Source organism: Orycteropus afer, unplaced genomic scaffold (genome assembly GCF_000298275.1).
Source record: "Orycteropus afer afer isolate SDZICR_OR568_19922 unplaced genomic scaffold, OryAfe1.0 scaffold00244, whole genome shotgun sequence".
Lineage (NCBI taxonomy): Eukaryota > Metazoa > Chordata > Mammalia > Tubulidentata > Orycteropodidae > Orycteropus > Orycteropus afer.
Window position 1 is genome coordinate 2130620 of NW_006921831.1, and position 9730 is coordinate 2140349.

At 47.0% G+C, this 9730-nt stretch overlaps 1 protein-coding gene across 1 annotated transcript; it reads left to right on the forward strand.

Moving 5' to 3' along the window:
• Positions 1–913: 913 nt before the first annotated feature.
• Positions 914–1960, forward strand: LOC103204181 (mas-related G-protein coupled receptor member X1). Its single transcript, XM_007949328.1, has one exon. The coding sequence runs from the start codon at positions 914–916 to the stop codon at positions 1958–1960; it is 1047 nt and encodes a 348-aa protein (XP_007947519.1).
• Positions 1961–9730: the final 7770 nt, after the last annotated feature.

The following is a 9730-nucleotide window of genomic DNA, read 5'->3' on the forward strand; positions in this document are numbered from 1 at the left end:
CTTTAGCTTCGAGCACTGGAAGTCTGTGTGGAGCAGAGGAGACATGTGGCCTAGAATGTGCACATCCTGCATGTAGTCTGTGCAAAATTCTTCCGATCACCACACACGTAAAAAAGTCAATTCAATTCCCTGACCTGTAGTCAAAATGAAGTTCTGGACTGTGAAGAATGTATTCAACACATCAGTATGTGCAGGTATACATACCTCATACTTTCTCTTCTGATGGGAATCCTGAGAGAGAGAATTTCTCAGAGTCCGTATGTTTGTAGGACACAGATTAATAGCCAAACGAACCTAGAGCATGTCTGTGTATGAAGTCATATGTTATGTATGCCAGCTACACAACTAGTTAACAACTCATAATAAAACATAAGTTTCCATCAAACATGGTAGAGATGAAGCTGAATTACTTTTACCTTCTTTCACACCAAGATGATGCTGAAAAAATATTGCCCATGTGAAGAGTCATTCAACTAGTATGAAGTTAAAGTATTTTTGGAAGTAAAAGTGTTATATAGGTATATTAAGGAATTAATTCATAACATTGTTTTGTGCTGCCTTTTAGGATGTTTGCAGTATTTTTTCAGTTTTCAAAATATTTACTTGATTGTTGTCTCTTTTTTCATTCAAAATAAACATTCACACTCACATCTAATTTTCTATTCACAGTTTTATTTTTAAAGAGGATACCTAAAACTGTACAAGTGCCCACAAAACCTGCCATTGGTCTTTCCAAAAGAAATGGTACCCAGCATCTCCCTGCTAATAACTCTTAGAGTCTCCAGAACTTACAGTAACTTTGGGTGGAAGGATAGCAGGGAAAACCATTCATCCCAAAGGCAGGTCTGACGGGGTTTATGCAATTGCCTTCACAGGTGAATCTGATGCAGTCCTGAGTGTGCATGGAACCAACATGGCTCTCGCTCCTACACCATCTCTCTGGCCACGAGCCTACAACAGTGGTCTGGAAGGAATGACCACAGGGCCCACTTTCAGCACCAGTAACTCCACCCACAGCAGGACACTGGCCATGTTCACCTTCCCCACCACTGTCGTCATCAGTCTCTTGGGGCTGCTGGGGAACGGGGCTGTCCTCTGGCTCCTGGGTTTCCGCATCAGGAGGAACGCCTTCTCTGTCTACATCCTCAACCTCGCAGGGGCAGACTTCACCTTCCTGTGCTGCCAACTCTTCTTCGTCTTGACTGATATTCTAACAAATTCTTATGACATCTCCTTGTCAACTCTTCACTTCAAGGTCGAGTGGCCCTTTTACACCACCTTCCCGATAGCAAAACTTGTGGCCCCAATAGCGTTTTCCTCATACACCATGGACCTGAGCCTCCTGGCTGCCATCAGCACTGAGCGCTGCCTCTCCGCGGTCTGTCCCGTCTGGTACCGCTTCCACCGCCCAAAGTACATGTCCACCATCATATGCATCCTGCTCTGGACCAAGTCTCTGCTGGTGTGCACGCTGACAGGAAACAGCTGTGGCTTCCTGTTCCAAAGCTACAGTGAGACGGCATGCTACACTCTCACTGTGGTTAGTGTCGTGCTCGTTTTCCTCTTGGTCTCTGTGATGTGTGTGTCCAGCTTGACTCTGCTCCTCAGGGTCCAATGTTCATCCCAGAGACATCATCCCACGAAGATTTATATTGTTATCCTGCTCACCGTTCTTGTATTCCTTCTCTGTGGCCTCCCCTTTGGAATGTACTGGCTACTTCTACACTGGTGGAAAAAAACCACACTCCAACCCTTGAACCTTCCCTACTATCTCATTGACATCCTGTCCTGCCTGAACAGCAGCATCAACCCCATAATTTACTTCTTTGTTGGGAGCTTCAGGCAGTGGAGGAAGCGGGAGTCCCTCAGGGAGGTCCTGCAGAGGGCTCTAGGGGACGAGGCAGAGGTGGGTGTGGGAAATGGGTGCTCCCACACGGACATGGTGGAGGTGTCTGTCTGACTACATAGCAAGAGTTACCTACATACCCCGGGTAGAATGGCTCGCCACTCATCACTGCTGTGGGGGTTTTGTTTGTGTGTCAGGGTGGCTGGGCCTGGCTGAGTGGCTGGGCAGCTGGATGTAGTATTCCCTGTGATGAAACTGGCAATCAGCTCCACGGTGGGATCCACTGGGAGCAGCTGAGTAGCTGCCTTTGGGTATGTGGTCTGCTTCCTGTATTTAAGCAGAAGCCTTTGGGAATGGTCTCTAGCTTATGGCACACTTGGACCCTGTATGTAGCCGTGTCGTTGCTCAGTAGCCTGCTATGCTCTGCCGACCTTGGTACTTACAGCAGACTTAAGTTAATGGCCTGCCGTGTGGTTTGGTAACATTGAGACTGTGCCTTTTTCCTTGTCAACCTTGGGGCTTCTCAGCCTCAGTAGCCAGCGACTGTCTGAGTGAAGAAACACTTCTAGGTCCAGTGGGCCGGGAGCAGGAGGCAGAGCTGGACCCCAAGGTTGAGGGGCTTTCACCCAGCCCCTAGAGCCTGGCACTTTGAACTTGGACTTAAAGCCTCAAAACTGTAAGAATAAATTCCTGTTAAGGCATCCCATCTGTGGTCTATTCCTGTCAGAGCAGCACTAGGGAACCAGGACGCTGCCCTAGAGTTTCCTCCTAACACCTCAACTGGCTCTCTTCCTCTGCGTTCTGAGCCACCAGTGAATGAGGAATCAATCCATGACCTCACCACCGACTACCAGGAGGATGGGGAGGGAATTTCTCCATCGTATTCCAAAGAAGAATTGACGCATTTGGATTGTGGTGTTGACAAAGAATATTGAGCATACTGTAGATGCCAGGAGAACCAACGCATCAGTCTTAGAAGAAATACAACCAGAATCCTCCTGAGAAAGGGGCATGGTGAGACCTCAACTCATTTACTTTGGACACGTCATCAGGAGAGACCAAGCACTAGAAGAGGACATCACGTGCTTCCCCCAACAGTGTCCCCCACTGGGCTCTCACTACATGAAGGTGTTCACCACTTTCTTGCTCTCCTCCTGGGAAGCCCATGCTTTCTGACCATGTTTGATTCGGGCTTTAACAGGCATCACTGTGGCCACTTCTTATCCCGTGTGACAAACAGCATCAACCTCATCACCCATTTCTTTATGGGGAGCCCCAGGAAAGAAATCCACCATATATTATGGATGGAATTGTGTCTCCTAAAAAGACATGCTGAAGTCCTAATCTCTATTCCTTGTTTGGAAATGTGGTTTTCCTTGTGTTATCATTGAAGTCAATGGAGAGCGGAGTAGGAGGGGTCCTAGTCCTAACCTCTTCAGAGTGAAGTCTTGTAAAAGGAGGGAGCAGACACAGTAGGAGGCACACACACGGGGTGCACAGAATGCGAGGGTTCGTCTACAAGTCAAGGAACACTGAGGATTGCTGGTGACCCCGAAGCTAGGAGAGAGGCGTGGAACAGATTCTATGCCAGGGTCTCAGGAGCAGTCAATGTGGCCAGTGCCCTGAGTTTCCAGAACCATGAGGCAAACAGTTTCTGTTCTTAAAAACCACCACTTTGTCAGTTTGCTGGGACAGCCCCAGGAAACTAAGACACAACTCAGAAAGCAGAATGCAGAACAGGGCAAAGTGACCGTCAGGCACTTTGGACAGTGACTGGGGCTCTGAGTAAGATGGAGACAGCTCCCACCCACTGCTCACGGATCAGGAAGCCAGCCCTGTTGTGTGGGGAAGTAGCGGTGTCCTGCAAACTTGTGTGCAGTGAAGTCTTCTCGTCACCTTTCAAAAGGCTTGGTCTGCCTCTGGGCAGATAAGAAACAGCTCACCCATGCAGGAAAGACAGAGGAAGTGAGTGCCAACAAATTGAGGATGTAGACACAACAGTTGGTCTTCTTCAAAAGGCAGCTGAGAAACCAGAAAATGTCATATTCCCCACAATCCACACAGGGCCAAACGGCGGGAGCGGGAAGATAAACATCCATGGCCTTGGGAGCTCACTGTGGTTGGCCCGTTGTCACGGCTGGTCACTGATTCTGGGGAAACTGGTTCACGAGGTTGGAGGCAATTCAGGAAATCTCTGCTGAGCTTTGTGCTCCTAGTCAGCCTGTGGGTCCAAAGGTCTAGAAATGCAGCAAACGTCACAGGGTTGAGTGGATGGAGGTAGAAGGTAGCGATGTCCCACCCACCCTATAGACTGGCGTCCCGGGAATTTTCACAGGCCTCAGAGACACTAAAACAAAACAACAACAACAAAAAAAACTGTCAAGTGGATTATTTTTCATGGCAATCCTTTAGGCCAAAATAGAACTGCCCCATGGGATTTCCAAGGCTGTCAATCTTTATGGAAGCAGACTGCCTCATCTTCTGTGGAGTGGTTGGTGGGTTTGAACCACCAACGGTTTGGTTGGCAGCCTAATGCTTTAAGCACTGTGCCACCAGAGCTCCTTCCAGAGACACTAGTGGAGACAACTGGCCTCTACTTAGCAGACAAGTGTCATTGGTTGCTGTGGAGTGGGCAGAATGCTGCCCGGTCCTGCCCCATCTTCATGACCATCGGTGTGGCTGAGTCCTTGCTGTGGTCATTGAGTCCACCCACCTCCTGGAGGGTCTCCCTCGTTCTCTCTGGTCCTCTACTTTATCAAACATCATGTTCTTTTCTAGCAGATGAGTAAGTAGAAGACACAAAGGCTGCCCTGTCCACAGCACCGTGGGTCACCCCGGGACGTTTCCCTCCACACTGGGTGCCTCTTCCACCTTCTTAGTGTAACTTCCCTGTCCAGAGGTAAGGCCCTGTTGTCTGAAGCGGACTCTGAGCTGAAGCCCAGACTCTCCGGCTGGACAAGGAGCAAAACGTCTCTGTCAGGGCTGGTGCTTCTTCAATATCCTTTCCAAGAAAACCTCGCTCTTCACCCAAATTGCCTTACTTCCAGGAAACATGATGTTTCACCTATCTGAGCACATCTTAGCTGATTCATTATCTGGAGAGCCTGGCTTGTGTGTTCTGGATGTAGAAGAGAAGTCCCTTCTCACTGCAGCCAAACACCCCATCCTGATAGCTCAAGGCACGAAGGGGTCGTCAGACAACACTCCCTGCATCTTTGGCTCTTCCTCCTTGCCTATGGATTTTGTTCTTTCAGATGCCACTCACCCCCTCACCCCCTTCACGTTTTACCAAAATGCCCTTTCTCAATGGCGCCTCCTTGATCAACTCTTGTAAATTTTCAACCCCCTCTGTTACCATGATGTTTATCATGAACTGATGCAATGTGTAATTTGCATATTTGTGATGCAGTAAGCATCTGCTATTGCTGTCTTCTGCTTAGAACATAAGCTCTGCTCGCACAGGAAGTTTTGTCACTCTTGTTCATGGATGTATCCGTTTCACCTAGAACAGCGCCTGACACACCACAGTTGGTGAATAAATGCTTCTTGGCTCAACAACTGAGCTTGTTCGTCCTAAAAGCACTGACAGACCCTCCTGGGGAAGCTTCCAGACCTAGGAAGCTTCAATGGCCTCAAGCTCCATGTTCAGATGCACCCTCCAAGCTGGGGAGGGACCAGGGAGCAGGGTCTGAGGGTCCCTCATGTTTATTCCCCAGGGAAAGACAATAAATAACATTCTCAAAATAGCAAAACTATCAAAACCAAAAACTAAACCCACCATCATTGAGTCAATTTCAACTCCTAGCAACCCTGTAGGACAGAGTAGAAGTGCCCCCATAGGGTTTCCTAGGCTGTCAATATTTACAGAAGCAGACTATCACATCTTTCTCCCAAGGCGTGGCTGGTGGGTTCAAACCACTGACCCTTTGGTTAGCAGCTGAGTGCTTCAACTACTGTGCTACCAGGGCTCCTTAGCAAAACTATAGGGAGAATACATCAGTGGTTGCCAGAGGTTAGGACTGGGAGGGAAAAGGGTGAGCGTTTGTGCCCCTGTTGAAATCTGAACCCCTGTACCTATGAATGTGAACTTGTTGGGAAATAGCTTTTTATTTTGTTACCAAAAAACGCAAAATGCAACTACTGCCATGGAGTCGGATCTGACTCATAGCGACCCCTCCTTGGGTTTCTGAGGTGGTATCACTATGGAAATAGATTGCCCAACCTTCCTTCCGAGGAGTGGCTGGTGGGTTTGAACCTCCAGCCTTCTGGTTAGAAGTCAAGTGCCTTAGGCACTGTGCCACCAGAGATCCTTATAGAAAAGTATGTTGTTGTTGTTGTTATGTGCCGTCGAGTTGGCCCCAACTCATAGCGACCCCTCCTTGGGTTTCTGAGGCAGTATCACTACGGAAGTAGGATTGCCCAACCTTCCTTCCGAGGAGTGGCTGGTGGGTTTGAACTGCCAGCCTTCTGGTTAGCAGTCAAGTGCTTTAGCCACTATGCTACCAGAGCTCCCATACAAAAGTATAAGGAGAATATATTAGTGGTTGCCTTTTTTGTTTTGTTGCTTAGAGGCTATAGATGGGGCAGGGGGGGATGAGTGTAGGTTTTTGTGGTGATGTTTCTGTATCTTGATTGTGCACAAAGGTACACGTGAGACAAATTTGTGCACACATGTGTACAAATGTACATGAGATAAAATTGCATACAACTATGCGCACACACACAGAAGTGCATGTAATACTGACAAAATCCAAATGAGGTCTGCAGAAGACATCTGGGTCATCTCTCCTGTTTCATTATGACACTATGGTGATGTGAGATGCTTCCACTGAGGGACACTGGATGGAAAATACATGACACTTCTCTGTACTCACTTTGCAATTGCCTATAAATCTATAGCTATTTCAAAATAAAATTATAAAAATAATAAAGGAAATCCTATGACTAGAAAATATAATAACAAAATTCAATAGATGTGTTTAATAGCAGATTAAATGAGGAAGATGAGAGAACTTGTACACTGGAAGACATCTGGGCAGAAAATATCTAGACTGAGACATGGAGATTGAAAAGGGGTAGAATTCAGAAAAGAGTACGAGACATACCTGGGACATGGTGAAAAGGGCTCATATATATATCATTGAGTCCAAGGGGAGGATGGAAGCATTATTTGAAGAGATACTAGCTGACAGTTCTCTAAAACTGATGAAAGTCATAAAGTCATAATTGTAAGAAGTTTTGTGAATCCTAAGCAAAATAAACACATCAAGAGGCATGTGAAGATCAAAAAACCAGAGAGACTGGAGTATTGAATGAATTATCTCTGTGAATGGTGACAGCACCAAAAATGTGGCAGGAGTAAAGACAGTAAGCCTGGCTCAAATGTTCAGTTTAAGAGACAGAGGTTGATGGGTGACTGCACAAGGAACTGGATGCTTCAAAGGAAAGAATGGAATGAATGACCAAAGGTGGTGATGAGAATGGAGCCCTTGCTCTCCAGCCCACAGTTCAGGAGTCATGGGGTACAACTCGGCCACCAGTTGAGAGGGTCATGCTGGAAGCAGTCTCATCAGGACAGCCTGGTTTCCATAACAAGATAAAAGTAATCATCTAGGAGGTGATTGAAGATGAAGACAAGAATAAGAACCAGAGGCTCATGGACAGTGCTTGAGGACCTGGGAGATGTTGGGGATTGGACCAGACTAGGGGAAGCATGGAGTCATGTGGGTACAAAACGATGACCGAGGTAGCACCTGAGGGAAGCAGAGCTGTGAAGCATGCCGAGATTATCTCCAGAGTGAAAGTCAACATTTATCATGATGACCCCCTTGGGAAGGGCAGGGGGAGCCCTGGTGGCACAGTGGTTAAAGTCCTCGGCTGCTAACCGAACAGTCAGCAATTCTAAGCCACCAGTGCTCTGTGAGAGAAAGAAGCAGCAGTCTGTTTCTGTAAAGACTGACAGCCTTGGAAACTCTATGAGGCAATTCTACTCTGTCCTATAGGGTCACGATGAGTTGGAATTGACTTGACACCAATGGGTTTGGTTTTTCCCTTGGGAAGAGTGAGAATTAGTCTCTCAAGCCCCCAGGTCATCACAAGCTCAATTTATTACAAGGATAAATTCAAACATTGGAAACTGAAAGAAGATCCAATATGGCTCTCCCAGGGTCCATCCAGTGCAGAGCAGATGTATTTCTGTGAAAGGAACAGAGGGGACAGAGTCAGGGGTGCAAGATAAGGATTACCCTAAAGCCTGGTCACAGCAGTGTCTCAAACCCCTTCCCCATGTCAGAGTAGCATGTGGTTGCAAAATCCCAGGCCTGACTCTCCCCTCCCAGGTTCCAGACTGAGAGAGACTCATTTTAATACTCTCCCATCACCAACATGCAGAATCTTCCCAGCCGGCCATTTCACTGAGTGGGAAGCCATTCAATGTCCCAGCTTTATGCCAAGGTTTTACCTGCAGCTCTTCACATAGAGAGGGCCTGAGCCATTGTCTTCCATCCCCTTAATCTAAGTTCTTCATCCAAGGTTCTAAGTTTCTGAAACTGGCAAGCTCCTCCAGGAAGTCACCCTAGCTTCATGCTTTCTCTTCCTTTCTTAGCCCGTTGGAATGTCCCTAACATTACAGGAAGTACATCATATGCTTCGAAGGATGCCTGTTGATTTTTTACAAAGAATATCCAATTGTTTTATAACCAGAAGTGTATTCAACATATCCGGTCCAGTATATTTCCAGAAGTGAAAGTCTACGTAGAGTTTTTGGTGACTTCAAAAAATTTCAAGGTGATGTGCCTAAGTCTCCACCAACAAATTTTCTCCTTGTGTATGTCGGTGTGAGTTATGTCCTGTGAGGAGTGAAGCAGTCATGAACAATGCCCCACAGGTGCTGGACCAGAGATGGTACCTATTGTTGCCTCACCTCCTTCACTGCAACTTGATCCCTTGGGTCCTTGGTCTGTGGTGGTACCATGAAACACCCTATCTCAGTACATCAGACATTCTCTAAGGCCCCAAATGGTGGTGCTGGTAGTGACCCTGAAGGTAAGGTAACCCATATATATCCCAACCAGATATCAGTTCTGCCCACTCCAAGACTGTGAGGGTCTGATGTAGTCAACTTGCCATCAGAGGGCTGCTGGTCTTCTCCAGGGATGATACCTTATTGAGAGTGAAATTCTGGTCATTTCTTCTGACACACTGGGTACTCATCAGGGCTAGTAGCCAGACTGGTCTTACTAAGAACGAACTCACTGTTGGACCAAGGGTTGGCCTCATCCTACCATAACACCTCTGTACATGGGTCCTAGTTTTCTTCTGGTGTTTTAAAATATTTCTTTTTAGAAATTATTCAATGTTTATTTTATTAATAATAATTAGTTCAAGCATAGAGACAAGAATTTTTAAAAAATTAACACCCAACTGAGATCTTAAAAGTTTGTGAGTGCTCATCTGTCTTGGTCCTCTAGAGCCTCTGTAACAGACACAGCACACACGGGTGGCTTTAACAAACAGGGATTTGTTCCCTTACAGTTTAGGAGGCTAGAAGTCCAAGTTCAAAGTGCCAGCTCTAAGGGCTGGGTGAAAGCCCCTCACCTTGCGCTTCAGCTCGGCCTCTTGCTTCCAGCCCACTGCAGCTGGAGGTGTCTCAGCAGCTGCCGAGGCTGACAAGCCCAAGGTTGACAAGGAAAATGGCACAGTCCCAAGTTTATCAAACAACATGGCAGGCTGCTGCACGAAGACTCAGCTACATTCAGGGTCCAAGCATGCCAAAAAGTTCCGAGACCATTCTCAAAGCTGTCTTATATGCTAGAAGCAGACTAGGAGCTCTGGTAGCATAGTGGCTAAGACACTTGACTGCTAACCAGAAGGCTGGCGGTTCAA